Source organism: Meriones unguiculatus, chromosome 7 (assembly GCF_030254825.1).
Source record: "Meriones unguiculatus strain TT.TT164.6M chromosome 7, Bangor_MerUng_6.1, whole genome shotgun sequence".
Classification (NCBI taxonomy): domain Eukaryota; kingdom Metazoa; phylum Chordata; class Mammalia; order Rodentia; family Muridae; genus Meriones; species Meriones unguiculatus.
This window is the reverse complement of record NC_083355.1, coordinates 45,003,942-45,025,562: the sequence shown is the minus strand read 5'-3', so window position 1 is coordinate 45,025,562 and position 21,621 is coordinate 45,003,942. Positions and strand designations below refer to the sequence as shown.

The 21,621-nt window shown below is 59.7% G+C and overlaps 2 protein-coding genes across 6 annotated transcripts in view; one reads left to right on the top strand and one right to left on the bottom strand.

Annotated features, from left to right (window-relative positions):
• Smg6 (SMG6 nonsense mediated mRNA decay factor) overlaps nt 1–10,310 on the top strand; it is a 219,480-nt gene extending 209,170 nt beyond the window's left edge. For all 4 annotated transcript variants that reach the window (XM_021642073.2, XM_021642072.2, XM_060387319.1 and 1 more), the window contains 4 exons: nt 1,461–1,614; nt 4,491–4,702; nt 5,484–5,565; nt 8,564–10,310. In XM_021642073.2, coding sequence (XP_021497748.2) covers nt 1,461–1,614; nt 4,491–4,702; nt 5,484–5,565; nt 8,564–8,694 — 579 coding nt within the window. In that variant the 3' untranslated portion in view covers nt 8,695–10,310. The remainder of the gene's footprint in view (nt 1–1,460; nt 1,615–4,490; nt 4,703–5,483; nt 5,566–8,563) is intronic.
• A 113-nt stretch (nt 10,311–10,423) lies between these two features.
• Nucleotides 10,424–14,878, bottom strand: Hic1 (HIC ZBTB transcriptional repressor 1). Of its 2 annotated transcripts, none has more exons than XM_021642082.2 (2): nt 14,732–14,878; nt 10,424–13,381 (listed from the first exon to the last, which is right to left on the bottom strand). In XM_021642082.2, exon 2 carries the CDS (start codon nt 13,359–13,361, stop codon nt 11,220–11,222), a length of 2,142 nt encoding a protein of 713 aa, XP_021497757.1. In that variant the 5' UTR covers nt 13,362–13,381; nt 14,732–14,878; the 3' UTR covers nt 10,424–11,219. The 2 variants fall into 2 exon arrangements, with proteins under 2 accessions (XP_021497757.1, XP_021497756.1); XM_021642081.2 differs by lacking the exon at nt 14,732–14,878 and adding an exon at nt 13,698–13,942.
• Nucleotides 14,879–21,621: the final 6,743 nt, after the last annotated feature.

Genomic DNA, 21,621 nt, shown 5'->3' with positions numbered 1-21,621 from the left:
AAAAATGTTGGGGATGTCGTGCTTTTAATCCCAGCAGGAGGAAGAGGCAGGCAGATCTCTCTTGAGTTCAAGACCAGTCTTACCTACATATGAGTTCTAGGACAGCCAGAACTATATAAAGACCTTGTCTCCAAAAAAACAAAAAGGCAGGGCAAAAAATACCCTCATTTAGGCATCCTGGTGGTGCCCCTCATCGGTGAGCTGGGTGGGAGAACAGAGCAGCCCCTCCACATATGCAAAGCAAGGAAAGGTGGTATCAGCTGGGACCTAATTGTTGCTCTTTGTGTGGGTTGGGTCATAACTTCACCTTTATGGATTACTGCTTTGGGACATGATAAAGAGCATTCTGCTAATAGCCAGCTTTAAAAAAATTTTTTTTACATTGTGTGTGTATAATGTATAATTTGTAGGAGTATGTATAATATATATTATATACATAATTATTATTACAGTATATATAATAAAAAATATATATATATATGTTTTTCAAGACAGGGTTTCTCTGTGTAGCCTTGGCTATCCTGGACTCACTTTGTAGACCAGGTTGGCCTCAAAATCACAGTGATTGGCCTCCCTGACTGCTGGGGTTAAAGGTGTGCACCACCACACCCACCTCATGTATGTTTTTTGTTTTGGTTTTTTTTGTTTTGTTTTGTTTTGTTTTGTTTTTTGTTTTGTTTGTTTTTTTAAGGCAGGGTCTCACTGTGTAGCTCTGGCTGGTCTGGAACTCCAGAGATTTGCCTGCTTCTGCTTCCTGAGTATTGGGATTAAACGTATGTGCCGCCACAACAGACCATGTGCATCTACTTTTTTAAATACTGACTCTGTGCTTCAACTTTCTTTGGGTTTGGAATGGGTAGGTGGATGATTGAAATGCACAGTGGAGTAAGTTGGAATCACAAAATCTGGGATCACAAATCCTGAAACCCTGGATTAGGTCCCCAATGCTGCATAAAACCAAGTACGAGTTTGGATCAGCTGCATAAGATCCTGTCTCATTTTTAAAAGGGACAGGAGGGAGGGAGGGACGGACAGACGGAGGAAAGGAAGGAAAGAAGGATAAATTCTGACCCTAATAAGTGTTCGGATGGAGAAGTGCCCTGTGTGCTGCCTGATTACTGTATGATGCTCCTTCCCTAGCTGAGTTACTTGCGCCCTTCTTACCTTCTTGGTTTTTAGTCTTCAGATCCTTTCAGAAACTTGTTTTTTATATCAGCAGCATCCTTTCTCAGTGATGGCCAAAGTTTAGTGATGCCTCATTCCTGGGGCCCATTTGGCCTGTGTTGATTTATTGTTGCTCTTCCCTCAGACTGTAGGTCTGTCCTTCAGGCCTGAAGGGGTGGCTGTGCCTCTGGAGGGGAAGAGATGTGTGGGGCAGGATGCTTACACACTGTTGAGTCAGGGCCCTGGCTCGCCCGCCTGCTCACTCTCTTGCTCCCTCATATTGTGTGTCCCTGTAGGCTGTTTTGGAAGACCAGAGTCAGATGAGGCAGATGGAGCTGGAGATCAGACCTTTGTTCCTCGTACCAGACACCAACGGCTTCATTGACCACCTGGCCAGTCTGGCTCGGCTGCTGGAAAGCAGGAAGTACATCCTGGTGGTGCCCCTCATCGGTGAGCTGGGTGGGAGAACAGAGCAGTCCCTCCACACATGCTCGGAGCCAGGCAGGCTGACCTGGCAGTGAGTGTGTAAGACAGGATTTGCAGGGAATGCGTGGGGCAAGGAAAACTGTTTAATAATCAGAGAAGTTCAAATTATAATGGCTGATCCATGGCTTAAACTGCTTGAGCAAATGGACTCCTGTGTCCCAGCAACCAGCGGCTGCATGAGCCCAGCCCTTGTTTTTTCCTTATAAAGCTTGCAGTAAAACAGCAAAGCTGGTTCCCGTTATTGGTAAACACTCGGCCCTGGCAGATAACGGCAGTGCTGCTGGGTGGTCTGGCAGGGAGGCTGGGAGGATTTGAAGTGGTTAGATGCCTTTGGTCTGATTGTCTTGTAGCTTTTCATGATCAGTCTGTTGGTTCGAGGTAACATTCTTCTGGCCAGTGTCACCCTAAGGCCAGACTGACAGGAACCCCTCCAGAGCAAGACCTTTGGCTCACGCCTTTCTATTCCTACCACTGGGCCATTGGTACTGGTTAGCATCTCAGGGCCCAGCAAGCCTGTTTTTCCTAGCTGGAGTGCTCATGGGAGACTTTTGGGTACCCTTAGTTCTTGCAGTTTTATGGTGGGTCAGCCTCGGGTTATGCTTCGGTCTCTAGGTACCTGTCAAATACAGCTGATGTAGCTACTGTAGCTGATGGCTGTACTGTGGGGGGTTAGGGGTATGTAAGATGACTGCAAAGCCCAGGATCTTTAATGGCCCTCTCCCAGCAGCCGTTTGAAGTAAGTTCGAGAACACCGTTCCCTGGAAAAGGCACCAGACTGGCAGTCTGCCTGACAGGCCACCTCTGACATCCATGCCAAGATGTTCCAGTGGGCCTCCCCTCCCAGTCCCAAGTGTCTTAGTGCCAGATGGGGGTGGAAACAAAGGGCAGGAAACATCCGCCCCTGCAGAGCCTGTAGAACCCTGGGGGGTTGTGGGAAACACGTTAGCGCCACCTGAGAATGTTGGCACTGAAGCAGTCCTCCTCCCTCCCTGTCTTCCTTCCCCCTCCCCATGTGGCCTGGACAGAACCTCTCAAACCCAGGCCCTTAGACCTAAGGGAAGGTTCACGCCACTTCAAAAGGAGAGCAGCTTCTGTCTTAAGGCAGAGCAGCAGAACCACGTGATGCCCTGAGCTTTCCACTTGTCCCTCTGGGTACTGGATGGACAGATGGATGGCTTACAGGCTGTCTCACTGCACTTTCCTCCCAGGAGATTTTTAGTTAGGCAAGAGAAGGTCCATTGGTCCCTTTTGTTCTATGGTCTGTCGCGGCATACCCGAGAAAGCTCACTGGTGTCTCAGGGTTGCCTCCCCAGACCGAGACGGTCCATCCCACACCTTCCCAGGCTAGCAGTCACTGGCACTGCCTGTGCGCCTACTCTGTGTGCTTGGTCTCTTTGTCCCTGAGAATTACAGTAAAAAGTCAGAGCTGTGGTGCTTGGGCCCTGAAGAGCTTAAGTTTGGTAGAGAAATCCAGATTTGGTAGGAAACAGACAAACACGAGAAAACCTAGAGCATACATTCAGAGCACGGTCAGTGACTCCAAGGGTACTAGCGGCGAACAGCTAGACCGCAGCACATGGGCTTGACCCTGTGCGTCAGCTGGGCAGATCCCTGGGCAGATCTCAGGTTCCTGTTCACTCATGCATTCCTTGCTGGACTACTGTCTTATGGCCACAGCAACAAAGGGTTAAGTGGACAGCCTTCCCTGCCCGTGTCTTTTGCTCTTTAACCCGCTCTGTGCTCTTTAGGTCTGACCCCAGCATTGAGAAGTCCCGCCTGGCGCAGAAGCACAAACAAGCGTCCCCTTTGAAGCCTGTTTAGTTTGGAAGCAGGAAGGCAGATTTGGGGATAGAATACCAGTTTTTCCTGTTTGATGTTCTGTTTGCTGCACCATACACCCATCCACCACTGCCACACATTGTGTGGACCTTTCAGCTTCATGGTGCTAAAAGCATGGGCGAGTGTGTGAGTGTATGTCTGTGTGTTAGTGTGTCTGTGTCTATGTGTGCCCACATGTGTCTGTGTGTGCGGGTTCCCATATGGGCCCTTTCCAGAAAATGTTTCAGAATACCCAGACAATGAGTGCCAGGCTTACCATGGAACAGCATGCTCATGCCGACTCCCCAAGCCATGAATCATTGTACTAAGGAGAGGCCTCAGACCCCAAACTCTCCCCAAGCCCCCAAGGAGTGCATATTTCCCACTTGACCTCAGGCTTTTGGCTGGAATTTTGGAAAGAATCTTCACCAGAAAATGAAGCCATGTCCCAGACACATAGACAGGCAGACAGGCTCTCTCTCTCTCTCTCTCTCTCTCTCTCTCTCTCTCTCTCTCTCTCTCATGTGTAGTATCAAGAAGGTAATGTGTTGAGGTTATGGTTTTTATGAAATACCAGGGCCCTTGCACATAAGTCTAGCTGCCCCTCTTCCTCCGGGTCTTCTCTGTGCGCTGCTAGAGCAAGCACTAGAACCCCGCCCCTCTTAGACTGCTGTTCACGCCCACGTGGCTGAGGAAGGGCACCTCACTTACCCTTTTGCTGCTATGTTCCAAGGTACTCTTTTAATTTGATTCTATAACTAAGGAATGGCACCTCCAGAAAATCCCATAAGTTCCTCCTGAAAGGAAGATGGGGCTCAGAAGAAGAGGCAGAAAGGAGCTGGAGCTCATCAAAAGTCTTGGACCCTTTCTTATCCCTACAAGTGCCTACCCTATCACAGCTTCATTGGAAAACTTCTGTAGAATTGTACTAGCTGCGAAGGGACCTAGCTGAGAAAGTAAGTCAGCAGAGACCAGGGAATAAGGACAGGCAGAGTTGCTGACTATAAACTCTGTCTCATCAGTGATCAACGAGCTGGATGGCCTCGCCAAAGGGCAGGAGACAGACCACCGTGCTGGGGGCTATGCCCGTGTGGTGCAAGAAAAGGCCAAGAAGTCCATTGAGTTCCTCGAACGGAGATTTGAGAGTCGAGATTCCTGCCTTCGGGCCTTGACCAGCCGTGGCAATGAACTTGAATCCATCGCCTTCCGTAGTGAGGACATCACGGGACAGCTGGTGAGACCCCCGAGAAGAAGTCCACTGTTAGAAAAGTTCCTAAGAACCCGGGTTCAATTCCCAGCACCCACATAGCAGCTCACAACTGTCTCTAACCCCAAGATCTGACGACACTCTTACATGGACATACATGCACGCTAAATACCAGTGCACGTAAAATAAAATAAATTTTAAGTATACGTGCACACGTGCGCGTGTGTGCACACACACACACACACACAAATACAGTTTTGGCTGGACAGTGGTGGCGCATACCTTTAATCCCAGCACTTGGGAGGCAGATCTCTGTGAGTTCAAGGCCAGCCTGGTCTACAAAAGTGAGTTTAGGGCAGCTAAGCTCCACACGGAGAAACCCTGTCTCAAAAAAAAAAAAAAAAAAAAAAAATGTGTTCCTGAGCTGGATAGTGATGGCGCACACCTTTAATTCTGGGACTCAGGGGAGGTGAGGCAGATGCAAGCAGATCTCTGTGAGTTCAAACCCAGCCTGATCTGCAGAGCTAGTTCCAGGGCAACACAGAAAAACCCTGTCTTGGGGGAAGGTGTTCCGGAGAGGAGGGAGTAAAAGAAGGCCTTTGAACCTGGGCAGCTGAGGGGTGGCCACCATGAGGGACCCAGGACGGGAGAGTGCCTTCTTCCCCAGATCATTGAGGACTGTCAGACTCAGCCCAGCAGAGCCACAGCATGCCTGAACAAGACTCCAGGACACAGTCCTGGGAGTACCTCTGCCTCTGCAGGGCGCCCCCTCCTGCCCAGTGGTGCTTTTCACACTCTCTTCCTCCAGGGCAACAACGACGACCTGATCCTCTCCTGCTGCCTGCACTACTGCAAAGACAAGGCTAAGGACTACATGCCCACCAGCAAAGGTACAGCTAACCCTCGCCTTGGGCTGTCTGTCCCTCGGCCCCATGTTATCCTGCCCATCCACAGCTCCTAAGAAGAAGTCCATACGGGGGCCTCTACAAGCCTGAGGCCATCTTGTCCACCCTCCCTGAGTTAGACCTCCTGCCATAGCTTCCATGTCCCCAAAGAATGTCAGGTGATCTGGAGCCAGCTAGGAATGAGCCGCTCTAGCCCAGGAGGCCCTGCTCTAGGCAATGAGCTTTCCTACTCAGTCTGTATCCATTTCCTTTCTTGCGTCCTCAGTGAGTTCCTTCTGACTACAAGAATGTCTTTCTGGTTCAGTATACCTTCTTCAGGCTGTGGTTTCCTGAGTCCAGCCCTCCACAGCCCTGAGGAGTAGAGAGCCTCTAGTGAGCACACTCTTTCTTGGCCATGCTCACCTCTCTATCCATGTCAGGGTATCTCTTGAAAGTCAGCCTGTCTCAGGCCTGGGGTAGAGGTTCTCAGCCAGGAATAGGCCTTTCTTCCTGATCTCTATTGCAGCGGGCTGTAGCATTTTACAGGCTAACTGCAGCTGGAGGCAAGGGAGAACTTAAAGACTGAGCCCCATATCTGAGTTTTAAAATGTTTTAGTGAGCAAAATTGTACCCCTGGGCCACCCTAGAACTCTCAAGTGTCTGATCGCCTCAATCCTGAATGTCCTGCCACAGCCCCACGGGGCCAGTGACATGCAGATTTTGCAACTGATTTCTAAGACTCTGACATGTCTTCTTGTGGAAGGGAATCCTGGCCCCGTCCTCGCACAGTCACATGCTGAACGAGTAATCCTCATCAGCGGGTCTCTGTTGACACCTGTGTAGGCTCACGATTTTGTTTTTCCGTGTTGCTCCTCTAGCTCCTGTCTGTGCCTCAGCCGTGGCTTGCTGGCTAACGGAAGAGTTGTCCTCTCCATGTTCCTTCCCTCACGTTAGCACAGCCCTCGCTGGTGCTTGTGTATCTATACCAGGAGCTAGTCAGGATCCAGCACACAGGGTCCTGTCACATGTGCTCTCCCTGAGGGCCAGACCTGGAATGTTCAACTGACAAATTAGGCTCCTGTCTGAGCCAAACAGAGGAACTTGTGCTCTGCCCGAGGGCAGCATCTGAGGGGGAAGCAGGGTTGCAGAGGTCCTGTGGAAAAGTGTGGCTCCAGTGATCCTCAGCCATCAAACTGCTTTGTTCTTAGCCCAGATGCATTTAGACTTGGGCTCTACAGGTCTCGCTACTTCTCCCCCACCCAAATCTCCCCCAAACAGCTTACAGAAACCCACTGCCATCCTGGGACCGCTTCTATCAAAATTACATCAGCAATGGCTGGTGTAATCAAACCCCATTTGTCAGTGTGAATTCTTAGCAGATTAACTTGTCAGATTCACAGAGAAACCGTCACCAAATGTTTATGTGTAAACGATGTTGAATTTTAAAATCATGTGGATTATGGCGGATGGGGCCTGACAAGATGACAGTCTCTGGTTTCTAACAAAGTAAAGTTACCAGTGTCAAAACAGAGGATGTTTATTGTTAAAAATGTCTCAAAGTATCCACAGAAACCCCTGCAGACCCCTGCCAGCAATGCTGGACCTTTGTTGGCTGACCTAAGGCCTAGGACTCTTCTGGTCTGAGGCCCAGGGCAGGAATAGTGGAGTTGCAGACAAACCCAGACAGCAGCTGGGAGCCCCCATGTAGCACCCCGCACCACTACCCACCACACACTCACATTCCAGGCCTTAATCACCAGCCACGTTCTTCACCCTCTACACACAGTCCTCTCCTGCCTTCTCTCCCTTTCCTCAGCACCATCGGCCCCATGAGCCTCTCCCTCTTCATCCCCAAATTCCTCCCTAGGCTGAAAGCCAATTCTCAGCCTCCCTGCCTGGAACTGGCAAGCCCAGAACTCCTCAGGTCAGACATGGATGTTTGCAGTTCCCCAGCCCGCCAGCCCTAGCAGTCCCCAAACACCATAGGACATTTCCTGTGCCTGTGCTCTCGGCCTTTACTAGGAAATGCAGGGCAGGGTTGAAGAGAAGGCCTGCCACCCAAGCAGGCTTGCCCAGGGCTTGGCATCACTTGAGTGACTCCTGGGCCCACTTTAAATTCCTGCACATTAGTCAGACAGGGAAAAACTTTTGTAAAAGTTATCTAAAAAGATGAAGGCTTGAGTTCCAGGCCAGCCTGGTCTACAGAGCAAGTTTCAGAACAGCCAGAGCTGCACAGAGAAAATGAAGAGGGAGAAGAAAAAAAAAAAAAAAGATGAAGGCTTATCTGTACTGGTACAAAAGTGTGTAAAATTTGAGTAAAGAAAGTGTGGCTAATATAGTCAAAGTGTTACAGGGAATCTGCACATACACCAGTGAGTGTATTTACAAAAGTGCATAGGAAATGGAGAAGGCGCAGAGCTACCTGGAGCCTGAGGCAGCAAGGACAGTTCTGCCTCTGCTTTTCTTTCGCCCTCTGTGCTGTTGTCGGGTGTACCTAGATCGCTTGTTTAATAGGTCCACTGGCCAGAGCTCCAAGGCCCCTTTAGCACAGCCTCTGCCGAGAGCGCCCTGGAGCTACCCTTCCCCACAGCTGTAGGCTCGGTTTCTACTTTCTATTCATCTTTGGATACCTAAAACATTTAACACGCACCCCATCCTTAGGAGAGAATATGTTGGGGGTGGGTAGTCACGAGAATCTAGGGCCAGCAGTTAGGAGTCAGTGGCAAAAGGCTGCTTCGTATTAGTTTGGAGTGCTGGAAGACATGCCTGTGGATGCCAACAGTTTGAGTACTCTGAGGCACTAGGCACAGGAGTCCTGGGTGGGAGGGACATTCACAGCAGCAGCATAGAGCATGCCTAGCCCGACCCTCCCCATCAGGGGAGTGGTGCTCTGAGTCTGGGCGAAGGAAGGGACTTGCCCCACCAGGACCATATCCCCCAGGACAACAGATGCCATTTGACACTTCTGTCCTCAGTGGATCCTGTCTTCTTTCTGTGCCAACAGAGGAACCGATCCGCCTACTGCGGGAGGTGGTGCTGCTGACTGATGATCGGAACTTGCGCGTAAAGGCACTGACAAGGAATGTGCCTGTGAGGGACATCCCAGCCTTCCTTACGTGGGCCCAGGTGGGCTGAGGGGGCCACACTGGGGCCCACCCCCATGGAACCATTCCTGAGAGGCCACCAGGCACCCAGTGTATCACGGAAGATGTCCACGTGCCTGAGCTACCAATCCACCCAGACAATAAACCATCCTCTTCCAACCTCACGCCGTGGCCGTGCTGTGGGGGAGCCGCTCCTCACAGAGCCCCTCCCAAGGGTCAGGCAGAAGCTGCTGGGACCCTCCTGGGCTGCCAAGATTTAGCAGGGAGGTGACTGGCTACAATGACAACAGGTGGACAAGCCAGATAGGCCACCAAGCTCCCAGCCTTTCTTCTTGTCTGGTTCCAGGGCTGGAGGGAGGCTTACTCACCGTGGGGACCTGGCCACTCTTTAGTGGCAATGGGCAGGTTCTAGAGTTTCTATCAGATGCAAGCAAAATGATAGACCCCTCAGTCTGCACAATCTCTGTCATGAATGTCTGAGAGGCTTTGGCTGTCAGGAGGAGTGCCCAGGTGTCTCCATCTCCCTGAGGCCTCCATCCCTATGGACCCATGCTGAAATCTGTCCCCAACAGCAGCTCTAGCCCTACGCGTGCATGTGCGTGCGCGCGCACACACACACACACACACACACACACACACACACACATATTTCTCTTCCTGTCCGCATCAGTCTTTGCCCTTGCACTTTGCCCTTGTTTTTCCCTTGGGCAGTCATGGGCCTAGAGGGAAGGGACATCTGGTCTTGGGCCCATGCTTCCGGTGCGGCCTTCCACCTCATCTGCTCCCATCCTTAGCCTTCCTTTCACTCTAGTACCCTCTTAGGGAAATTTCCTCAGACTTCCTGTTCCTTCTTTGCCTGTCTTCCCTTTCTAGTTGGCCCCTTTCATCACCCCAAGGTCCCTCAACTTCCTCACCTCAGTTCCTTGTGGGGCTTCTCATTCTGAATCTTAAACCCCTACCACCTGTGACAGGAACCAAACAAAGCTTTCCCAGCTGTCCTTCCTTCCTTCCTTCCCAGCCCCCTCCTCTGGAGGAGCCTCCAAACTGGTAGAGCCAAACCCAAAGGTAGTGGCAGCCAATGCCGGGGTGTTGAGCCAGCTTCTGGCTTTGTCCTCTACTTTTCTACTTCTCTGGTTAGAACAGGGGACATAGGGAGGGAGTACGGGGGTGGGGGAGAGCTCTTTAGGGTTTGTTTTGTTTTGTTTTTTTTTTCTCTGCCTCTGTTCACAGCCTCACTTGGAGGCTCCCTCCCAGGAATGAACTCCTTCAGTCCAGCACAGAGGTAAAGGAGGACTGAGAAGGCAAGCTGAGGTGGGGCAGGGGTCAGCCTCCATAGGACCACAGAGCCTACTGTGGCCCACTGTCCCACCCCTGAGTGCTTCAAGGGTACTCTGGCCTCTATCAGGATCAGGATCCTACCGGGAGAGGACTGTGCAGGAGAGCCCAGGACAATGGTTTGGGGGTACAGGTGCTCAGAGCTCAGAAGACCTGCTCTGAGTTGTAAGGCCTAGGCTACTCCCTTTCCCTCCTGGCTGTGGAGGCCGCCGGCTGGGCGTGTGGGGGAGCGGGGAGGACACCTTTCTTCTTTCTGTCCCATTTGAAACCCTGGTTTTGTTTCCTTAATAAATTTTTAGTTATGAAACATAATTGGCCTCCTGCTGGTCTATTTCGGGACTGGGGAAGGGGGCAGGCTCAAGCCCGTACACCTGTGTCGGGGCCCTGCCGCCCACCCTGGGGTGGGTCAGAAGAGAGCCACAGGATGAGGGACCTTGGTTACTGCTTTATTGCTGTTTGGTTGAGTATAGAAAATGGAAGCGGCCCTGGAAGAGCCTGTGTACAGATAGGGAATATACAAAAGGGACAGACGGGAACCAAGGAGACCTGGCCCCAGCCCAGCTAAGGCTAGGCTCGGGATAGGGGCCGCCTGGGGCGCATGCAATAAATATGGTCGGGGCCCCAGGGAGAGGAGGGGGGACACCTCGGAAGAGGAGACAGGTGGGCCAGGGCTGTCACCCCTGGCTCCAGAGCTGCCCACCTTGGTGGTGAGGAAGGGAAAGGTTGGCCCTGGGGCTAGTGCCACTTGTGCAAAATGAGGAACTTCACATTATCAGTCCCGGGCTGGGCAGGAGCGGGGGGCGGGGAGGCCCTCCGGCCGGCTCAATCCCCTCCCCTCTACCCAACTGTGCCCAACGCTCCGACCCCAGCGGGGAGATTCACAGTGAGAATGGGTGTGGTCGCAAGGGCCGGAGGTAGGGCTGGGAGCGTCCGAAAAAATGCCACTCCTCCCCCCAAGAGCAGCACGAAGCCGGGGAAGGGGGCTAACGAACCTCAGGGGGAGGCAGGGTTCTCCTTTGGTCAAAGCTGATATCAAAAATATAAATCTCCCGTCCCCTATCCCACCCCCGTCCCGGGGTTTCCCCAAACTGGCTCCCCCGGGCTAAGGCACGAAACAGTGAGGCCAGGTGAGGCGTAGAACGGTGGGGCCACCACTGCGGTGCTGCCGCTGCCGCTGCCGCTCGCCGCCGGGCAGCCCCGGGCGCACCCGCGCAGGGCGCTCTAGGTCGGGGAGAAGCGGTCGATGGTCCGGCCGTCAGGTCCGGCGGCCAGGTGCGCGCTCTGGCTCAGCACCTCTGCCGCCTTGTCCGGGCTGAGCCCCAGCTCCGCTGTGAACTTGGCCAGCGGGTAGAGGCTCTCGAGCGCCACCTTGGGGTCGTGCAGGAAGTGCGTGGTCTGCGCCAGCAGCTCGGCCGCAGCTGCCTTGTCCTGCTGCTTCAGGCTCAGCTGTTCCGCCGTGAGGCGGGCCACGGCGAAGACGCCCTCCGGGAAGTCGAGCTTGCCCTTGCCGTCGGGGCCGGGGACGCCCGGGAGTGCCCCGAGGCCGGCCAGCGCCCCGGCCGCGCCGGCCGCGCCCCCCACGGCGTGCATCTTCATGTGGCTGATGAGGTTGCGCTGCTGGGCGAACTTGCCCCCGCACACCTGGCACTCGTAGGGCTTCTCCCCGGAGTGGATGCGCATGTGCTCTGTGAGGCGGTACTGGCGGGTGAAGCGCATGCCGCACGCGTCGCACGCGAAGGGCTTCAGGCCTAGGTGGCTGCGCATGTGGCGCGTCATGGTCCCGCGCTGCGTGAACTTCTTCCCGCAGATGGTGCACGGGTAGGGCCGCGTGAGCCAGTGCGTCTTCTCGTGCTGCCTCAGCGTGGCCGGGTCCTTGTAGCTCTTGTCGCAGGACGCGCAGCGGTAGGGCCGCAGCAGTTCTCCCAGGCCGCCCGGCGCCCCGGCCACCTTGTCCGCCCCGCCGCCGAAGGGGGGCCCGAGGCCGGCGGCGCCCGCGGCCACCTCGGCGGCCTCGGCCCTGCCGTACAGCGCCTCCTCCTCCTCCACGTGAGCCTCCACGTGCGCGTTCAGCTGCTCGGAGCTGGGGAAGCCCTTGCCACAGGGGATGCACACGTAGAGGTTGTCGCCGAAGCTCTCGGGCTCGCCGTAGGCCAGGTGCGGGCACGGGAAGCCCTCCAGGTGGCCGCCGGGCGGGCTGGGGTCCTCGCTGCTGCCGGTCTCCTCGCTGCTGCTCTTGTAGTCGTCGCCGTCGGCGCCCGCGCTCGGGCCGTCCAGGCTGGCCGGGTAGCGCGGTGGGGGCACGAGGCCGAGCGGGGGGCCCCCGGGGGAGGCGGCCGGGTCCCCGCCGCGCTCCTCCAGGCGCTCGCCCGGGGAGCCCCGGTCCCGGACCAGTTCGTCGCCGTAGCTGCCCAGGCCGGGCTCGTGCTTCATCCAGCGGTAGAGGAGGCTGGGGCCGTCGGGGCGGCCGGGGGGCTCGGGTCCCGGGCTGCCGCCGCTCCCCCGGAACGGGTCCGGGGTGGGCGCGGCCTCCTCCAGCTTCTGGAAGGGCAGGGGCGGCAGCGGCGGCAGGGCGAGCGGCGGCTCCTTGTAGACGGCGGGGCCCGCGCCGGGAGGGCTGTCGGGGCGCGGCGGCAGGTCGCGCTCGGCCAGCGCCCGCTCGGGGCCGGAGGGGCCGGGCGGGCTCTTCTTGGACAGGTCCAGGCCGCAGAGCGGGGAGCAGCGGCGCTCCGGGGCACAGAGCGCGGCGGCCGGGCCGGGGCCCGCGGCGAACAGCTCGGCGCAGTGCGCGCCCACGGCGGCCTCGGGGCCCGGCGGCGGCTCGGCGGCGGGCGGCGGCGGCGGCGCGGCCGGGGACGGGTAGCAGGCCTGGATGACGGGCGTGGCGGCGCGCAGGCCCCGGCCCGGCCGCCCGTAGGGCGCGTAGCCGCCGCCGCCGCCGCCGCCGCCCCGCAGGTGGCAGTACTTGCCGTGGCGCTTGAGGCGCTTCTTGCACAGGGCCACGAGGTCGGGGATCTGCAGGTAGCTGGCGGCGGCCAGCACGGCGCCCAGGCTCGGCTCGGCCCCCGGGGCCACGGCCGCCGCCGCCGCCTCCACGCCGTCCGTCAGGCGGCCGGTGTAGATGAAGTCCAGCACCAGGCGGAACACGGCCGGGCTCACCATGTCATGGTCCAGGTTCAGCAGGTTGTCGTGCACCACCAGGGACTTGAGGTAGGCGCTGCTGGCCGCCAGCACGTTCTTGTGCGCGCGGAAGAGGGCGTTCTGCACCACGATGATCACGTCGCACAAGAAGCCCTTGGTGCGCTGGTTGTTGAGCTGCAGCAGCAGCTGCCTCGAGTGGCCGGGCGCCTCCATCGCGTCCAGCATCGTCTGCCCAGCACGCTCTCCTGCGGGGACACACAGCGCCGGGTGAGGGGCACGCGTCGCCCGGGCCCCTCCGCCTCCCGTTCCCCTCGGCCGGCCCGGGGCAGGCGGCCCCGAGGCCTGGACGCCGGCGGAGGAGGACCGCGGCCTCCGCGGCTGGAGGCCCAGGCCCGCCGGCCCCGCACGGCACAGCGGGCAGGACGAAGGCCGCGGCCGGGGAAGAGGAGGCCAGGCTAGCCTACGTGTCCCACCCGGGTGCTGCCGGGCACTGGAGCGGGGCGTGGGGGGCTTCCAGGGAGCGGGCCGTCCGGGAGAGGCGACCCCTGCAGGGACGGTTACCCGATTTAGGGAAAAAGTCCGCTTCAGGAAAAGTCATTCAGGGCCGAGAAGTTTGCCCGAGTGGGGAGCCGAGCAGCCGAGGGCGGCGCGCCTCCCGCCTCCGGAGAAGTCGCCCCCGCGCGGGGCGGCGATGAGGAGCACGGGGGCGCGGTGCCCACCGGGGCGCCGCCCTGGCCGGGGGCTGTCCGGCCTGGCCGGCCCGGCGCGGAGCGGAGCAGCGGCCGCGGCGGCGGGCAGAGCGCGAAGGCCGGGCCCCGGCGCGGGGAGGGCGTTATATCGGGGCAGGAGGCTGAGGCAGGAAGCAGGTGGGGGGGAGGGGGGCCGCGCCGCTCCCGGGGGAGGGAGGGGGCAGCGCCCCGGGCGGGCACGGCGCGGCGGCGGCCCCGACCCCGGCCCGGCCCCGCTCTGCTCGCAGCGCTCCTCCGCCCCGTGTCCCCCGAAAGCCCGCCGCCCCAAACTTGGGGAAACTTTCCCAACTTCAACCAGGGCGGGAGGAGCGCGCCGCCGCCGTCCCCCCCCCCCCGCCGCCGCCGCCCCCGGCCTCTCCTCCGGGCCCCCCGGTCCGGGCGGCCGCGGGGACCCACACCTAGCCCGTAGCCGCCCTGCCCTCGGGCGAGCGCGCCGCCCCGCTCCCCGCCCGGCCGCGGGGCCTCGCGGCCCGTTACCTGCGGCGGCCGCCCGGCCCGGCTTCCCCGCCCGTGGCGGTGGCGGCGCCCGGCCCCACCCGCCCCGCTGCCAGGCGCCGAGCCGTGCCAGGGCAGCGCCCCTGCCAGCCCCGCCCGCCGCCCCCCTCGCCTTCCCCTCGCCTCCCGGCCCATGTGCGGCGGAGCCGGGCCGCTGACCCCGCTCTGACCCCGGCGCCGCGCCGCGGCCCGGCTCTGGCCCGGTCCTCCGGGGAGCGCGCCCAGACCCCGCCGCGCCGGCCGCCGCCGCCCGGGCCCCCGCGCCGAGGATGCTCCCGAGGCGGCCGGCGCGGCGGGGAGCGCGCGGTCCCGGGCGCCGTGCCCGGCCCGGCCCCCCGCCCGGTGGCCCACCTGGGGGGCATGTCGGAAGCCCCGGGCCCGGCTGCCGGCGGATCCAGGGGGGACGCGGCCGCCGAGCGCCGCCCTCCGCCCGCCGGGCCCCCGGTCGCTCTGTCCCGCCGCTCCGTCCTCCCCGCGTCCCGGGCGCGTCTCAGCCCCTCCGTGCTCTCCGCACTCTCTTATCTGGCGCGGCCCGGCCCGGCCCGGCCGAAGCCGCCGCGGAAAGGGCGCCACCTCGCGGCCGCGCGGCGCTCGGGCCCGGCCGCCGCACACCTGGTCCTCGCCGACGCCGAGCCGCGCCGGGGGCCGCCGCCCCCGCCTCCCGAGGCGCCCACCTGGGGCCCCGCGCAGAGCGGGACCCAGAGACCCACCGACCCCGGGCTCTCCGGCTGAGCGCCCCCCCAGCACATCTCGATGGAATTCGGCGCCAATTCGGGGAAAGCTCTGCCTTCGAAAGGCGAGTTCTAGAGCCGTGGCTGGCAGCGGCCCACTCCAGGAGTTCGAGGCCAGCCTCTCCTGCATAAGACCCTATCTTTGCTGGGTTTGTTTTGCTTTTTTCTTTTTTTCTTTTCCAGACAGGGTTTCTCTGTGTAATTTTAGCTTCCTGGAACTCACTCTGTAGCCCAGGCTGGCCTCGAACTCACGGAGACCCTATCTTTAAAGTGGGGGTGTGAGAGGCTACTGACAGGACATGGTGAGAAGGTGATTTGGAAATCCGAAATGAGACGAAGGTAGGTCAGTTCGGAGCGGAGGTGTCTTTTATTAGGCATTTCTGGACACCGTTATCCACCTGGACTCGGGCTCCAAAACAGTTCCAGCCCTCGCTCGGGCACAAGCTACCGGAGTGCATGCACATCGCAAGCCGCCAGCGCTCCCACGCTGCCGAGCAGTGCCACGGACGGCGCGTTCGCGTTTACACAGGCGGCCCGGCCCGTCCTCCCCAGCTTCAGCGGCCACTGTGAACCGGGCAGACAGGGGCAGCGGCTCCGCCGGAGGGGCCACTCGGAGCTTGCGGGTCTCCCGGGACCAGCGGGACAGAGCCCCTCGGGACGGGCCCCCAACATTCCCGTCTCAGCGGCTCTGAGGGATCTAAGTGATTTCTTTCTCCAACCCCCATTCGAGGAGCACCCAAGGACCCGCGGCCTGGACCCACCCACTCCCCAGAGAGCCCACTCGCCGTGCGAGGGGCTGGACTCGCTGGCGACGCCGCCTCGAGGCGGGAGGCGGCCTGGCACCGGCTCGTGGGTGCTCTCCGGAAATGTCCCCGGAGCGGGGCGGGGTGGAGGCGGCAGCGGCGAGGCGAGCGTCGCGCCTGGTGGCCCACGCTCCGCCTCCTCCCGCACCTCCTGACCCCCGCCCACACCACGGGGGGGTCCCCCAAACCGCCCGCAGCCTCTCATTGGCTGAGGCTTCCTCCGTGGCCACGCAGGAGAGGCCGGGGCGCAGGGTTACTATGGCAACCAATGAGGTTCCCGGGATCTCATCCCTCGGAGGCCTTGGAGAGCTTAGCAACCGCGCGGGACCGCTGGGCGGGTGGGGGCCGCGCTCGCCGCACCCCACGCTGTCCTCGAGCCCCCACGCCCCCGCTTGAGGTGGTGGCTGAGTCACTCGCTCGGGGCCGGTGGCGCGGCCTCTGGCTGGACCGGTGCGACAGCAAGGTCTTGGGCGCCCCCTAAAGGCTGCGGCTCCTTGGCAGGAGGCTGCTGTGGCGGGCCTCGCTTCGGGTCCAAACAAGACTGCCTTCCCGGGTGTCCGCGGTGTGCTCCGCCTCCGCCGAGCCCACCGCTGCCTCTCCCCACAGTGTCCACACGGGACCAGCGCTGCGTTCCCACCGTGGGCTCCGCAGTTTCTAGTCCTGGGAGCAGTGGGCACCGTTTCTCCGCCGAGGGCTACGCTGTGGGGCTGAGGCAGAAGCGTGATGCTGGGGATGAGAAGGCTCCTCGGAAGTGCTGGCAGGAATAGGCGTTCTCGCACCAGAGCAGAGAGCACATGGCCAGCAAGGCTGTCTCTGTTTTAGGCTGTTCTCCTTTCCGTGGGGCTAGACGACCGCAGTCTGGAAGGAGGCCCCCAGCTTCTGGGTCTTTTCCACGTTGGAGTCTACCCGCCGGCTGCCCCATACAAGGCCCTCTGCGCCTACTGTCCATTCTCGTCCTCGCTCCACTGTACGTCACCTACTCTCATTGCCTCGCAATGGGGAGGACCACACAGTCCTGCTCAAGCTTCTCCATTTACTCTCCTCTCCTCCTCCACGCGCCCGCCATCCCCCCCCCCCATCCCACCCAGTCTTAGGTCTCACTATGTAGCTATGACCAGCCTCGCTGTGTTAGACCAAGCTGGCCTCGAACTCACAGAGCTCTGTCTACCACCCATTAAAGGCAGATGTGCACTACCTTACCTCCCCTTTTAACTACTTTTCCCGCTTCCTCACGCCCTCTCCCACCCCCACCCCCACCCCCGTCAGCCTGATGCGGATTCTTCTCTCGCTGAACACATGGCGCCCCATTTAGAGCCTGGAGATAGAACCGGGCTGTTCTGGGGAACCTGCTCCTCACAGCAGGAGCCCTTTGGGTCAGTTCTGAGTCCTCCAGAACGGGGTCCCTCCCACCCACGCTGCCGAGCCCCTAGTTCCTTCCCTCTCTTAAGGCTCTGCCTATGCTTTTCCACCACCGAGGGCTGAGGAGGCCCCTGGAGTGAGAGCGGGCCAGGGCCCCCCCGCCGCCTGTCAAGCTAGCCCTTCTTCCTTCGCGGATGCTCCAGGCACGTTTCCCAAACTCCTGTGGAGGATCCTCTGCTCGTTCCCGAAGTCCGGCCCACGCTCGCTCCCTCCCCTTCCCTATGGTTCCATCATCCGACTGGTGCCTTCCCGCCTGTGGCCCAGTCAAGAAGCCCTCCAGGATTTCCGAGCTCCTCTGCCCCTCTTCCCCCGGCCCGTAGACACCAGAGCCTGAGGTCACCCTATCCCCCTCCTAAAGGGGTCCAGTTTCCGTTCCTTGACCCCCACCCCCGAGAGCGAGGACACCACAGTGGCCATGGGCAGCGAGATACGCTGGCATCCTCTGGCGTCACCGAGCTGTCGGCTCTAGAAATTGAGCACTGTGGTTTGGGGCTACCAAGGAAGGACCCCCAAGGTCCAGGAGTTGGGGCTTGGGCTCCCAGGACTCCAGAGCCCCGGAAGGGGAGAGCGGTAAACACGTAGCCGGGCCGCACCCTCCCTGCACTGTCCTCCCCCAGCCCGCCGCCTGCAGTTCCGGAAAGTTAACCCCTCGGCGGCCAAGCCTGGGGCCGCGCGCCCCCTCCCGCTCCCGGGTCCCCGGCGCTCCGTCCGTCCCCCACGCCCCCTCCCCGCTCGCCACTATAAATAGCCTCTTCCCCGTTTCCTAAATTCCCTGCTGACGTCGGCAGCGCGTCAGTGTGTAGGAGCCGCGGCCGCATGAATGAGCCGCCGCACGAGTACTACGCGCGCCTATAAAAGCGGCGGCGCCGGCCGGGCTGCGGCGGCGAGCGGAGGAGGCGCGACGCGGCCCTCAGGTAAGGCCCCGCCACGGGGGGAGGCCCCGGTACCCGGGACGGCGGGAGGGCAACGAGGGGCGGCGGGCGGGAGGGCCGGCGGGGCCGCAGGCGACCGAGCCCCCAGCACCTGCCGGCGCCCGGTGGCGGCGCGGACGGTCCGGGCAGCACCGGCGGGGACCGAGCCCCGGCCCCGCTCCCCGAGGCCGCGCGGCCCCCGCGCCCTCCTTCCCAGAAAGTGGAGAGACGGCGCCGGCGTCCCGGGAGACGCGCCCCTCGCTTTCTGCCCCGTCCGCAGCGGTGACTCAGCCCGGATGGCCCCGAGGACCGAGCCGGGGCGCCCGCCACACGCAGACGCGCGCCCCGGCCCCGCGGCTCCCCGGGACCCCCGCCCGCACGCTGCCCTCGCGCCCGGCCCCGGCCCGCGGCGCCCAGGACTTCCCGCCTCTGCGAGCGGAGCTGTCCTCTCAGGACCAGGCGGGGGCGGGGCTTCGCCCAGGCCGCCCCACCCCCGCCCGCCGGAAGTGCCTCCCGCCGGGACACCTTTGACGTCACAGGGCTCTGACGTCAGCGATCGCGTGCCTGTCCGCGCGCGCTGGGGCGGAGGGGGGGCTTGAGCGGCAGCAGCAGCAGCAGCAGCGGCGCCCCCGACCGCGGGCGACGGGACGCCCCCGCCCGGGCAGCGCGCCGGCACCTTGGCTCTAGACTGCTTACTGCCCGGGCCGCCCTCAGTAACAGTCTCCAGTCACGGCCACCGACGCCTGGCCCCGCCCCAGGACCGCCGACCCCCGCCCCTCCTCGCCTCCCCGCGCCGCTGTCCACGGTGCTGACGCGGCGCTCGCTCTCTCGCTCGCGCTTCCCCCGGGCCCGCCCGCCCCAGGTCCCCGCGGGCTGCGGCGGGCGCGGGCCCCCGCACAGGCTCGCACGGCCCCCGCCGCCCGCGGTGCTGACGTCAGCCTCCAGGCCCCGCCCACGCGTCTCCAGGGCAACCGTGGCTTTCGATTGTTACTGTGGGAACCTGAGGTAACAGTCTACAGCCATGGTCGCCCCGCAGCACGCCCACGCTCCCCACCACGCCGAGTTCTGCCAGCCTGGGTTGGGGCAGATGCTGAGCAAGAGGAGGCGGGGCGGCGACGCAGCATCCGATGTGTCTGCGTGGGTAGCAGGAGGTGTGTTCAGAGAGGCTGCCTGCAGGCTGCTGCGCATCCCCTCAGGCACAGGAGCGAGCGCGGCCCACGGAGTGCCTGACCATCCTCAGTGACGATCCCATCTTTCCAGTCGAGGCATCGCTGCCTAAGGGTGGCGACACGAATGGGTGCTTCTGAGATAAGGATACTTATCCCGTGGGTGGGGGAGAACTGATGGGAAGAAGGAAGAAGTCGCTGTTTACCTCCAGAGGACCGAAGGGGGTGGAGAGGGAAGTTTTATCACAGCTTTGAGAAAGCCCTAGAGGGTAAATAATCCATTTTCTGATAGAGCCACAGCCTCCCCATAACTCTGTCCCCCATAACTCTGTCTACTGAGCCGTGGGAGATGATTAAAAGGGTGCTGAGCCCTCAAGAGGCTGGCAGGCTAGTGGAGGCCACCTGGTCCCTAATGCATTGTCTGAAAGAATCAGCCAGCGTTTTCCCTTTAGTCGGTCTCTAAGAAGCACATCGCAACTCGAGTTCTTCAAATGCGCCCTAAAAAGGAGGACGGAAGAGGCTGTGGTGGCTACTCAGTGGCTAGGACTGTTGGGAGATTATGGTAGATCTTTGCGCAGAGCCTTACAAGGCCTGGCTGTAGTTAGGATGCAGGGAAACAAACCGCAGGGATATTCTGAAGAGAGGACAAATCTTTTGCAGATTGAGCCCATCAGATGTGGTTAGAAGGTTGACTACGCAATGCTTCGAGTGTTTCATGTCCTGGCCAGCATTTAGTGCAAGCCATGCCCTCCTCCATGACTGACTTTACAGAGAGGAAAGCTGAGGCCCAAGTTGGGCATTTCGCCTGTAGATAGTGGTAGTTTCTGCTTACTCTACAGGGCAGCAGAGAAAACAACCAACCCCAGGAGCAGTGGAAGTGCGGGCCCAGCTGCTCAGGAGCCCCCGAGCCCCGATGCTCCAGGCTAGCCAGGGTGATACAGTGAGATCCGAGTCACAGAACAGGAGTTGGGGGAGGGGATGGCAACAGACAAAATGTGAGCTTTTGGATCTGAATCATCCAATCTTGAGTAAGTTACTTATCGTTTCTTGCCTGTAATCGATTATTAGATGATAGAACTTTATTCATGAAATTAGGCAATGGGAGGTGGCCTGGGCATACAGCTCGGTGGTAGTCTGTGCTTAGCACGCACAAGTTCCCAGGTTTGAATCCTGGCACCAAAAATAAATGAGTTAGGCCATGGCAATGCTTTTGAATCCCAGCTCTTGGGAGAAAGAGATAAGTGGACTTCTGTGAGCTCAGTGCTAACCAGAACTACAGCGAGACCCTGTCTCAAAATTAAGTTAGAGACAGGCTTCTACTTGTCCCATTGTCTGGCACAGTTCTCAATAAACGTTATTTCTAGCCTCTGGACTTTATCTGCCTGGGCTATAATTTGAAAATGTTAGAGCAGCGATTCCTCAGGGGCCCGTTTTCTCTCTTCCCCAGAGTGTTCTGAGTCACATTAGAGGCTTTCCTAATAACGTATTTACCAGACCTAAAAGTCCACCCAAGGCCGTTTTCACATACCTACAACAGGAATGACCAAGGGCAGCCTGTCACATAGGCTCCAGGTTAACAAATGTTCCTCGTGTAAGTGGCCCACAGGATGAGCATGTGCTAGTGTTGGGGTTCATTCTGTGTGGTGGGAGGTGACACCCCACTTGTTGGAATCAGAGCCATTCTGATTCTCCTCCAATCAGGAGCACTTCCATTCCACCTAATACAGCTCTACCTAAACCCTCTCCTTCATTTTCCCTGGTAGAGCCAGGGCCTAAAGACCATTCACAGAGATCTTCCCCTTTTATTTATAGGGCTCCCAGAGAGTGCAAGCCATCCTTTTCCCCAGCTTGGTGCCCACCTAAAAGGTGGCAGCCTGTGACTGCCAGAGGGTCTGAGTACTGATTTTGCATATCCATCAATTATTTACAGAAAAGCAAGCAATACTGACGGACCGAAGCCAATGGATTTATAGGAGTAATCCCATCTGTTGCAATCTCCTTTTGTCAAGAAAGCAATCCCTGTAAGCAAGGCACAGAGGCCAGCTCCCCACCCCGGCTTCATTACAGAGGGTTTTTAAACCAATAACTACTGGAATTGGGTAATTCCAGTCTATCCCTTTGTAAACTTTAAAGACTTAGTGTGAGTGCCCACATGTGCTGGCAGTCAGTGCCTTTCCCTGCTGTGCCATCTCACTGTCTCCTGGTGGAAGT

Excerpts from the sequence above, each read along its gene's own strand:
- Hic1 (XM_021642081.2), bottom strand. The coding sequence starts at position 13,734 with ATGACTTTTCCTGAAGCGGACTTTTTCCCTAAATCGG. Across the intron at positions 13,382-13,697 it reads GGACTTTTTCCCTAAATCGG|GAGAGCGTGCTGGGCAGACG; the intron begins GTAACCGTCCCT and ends GTGTCCCCGCAG.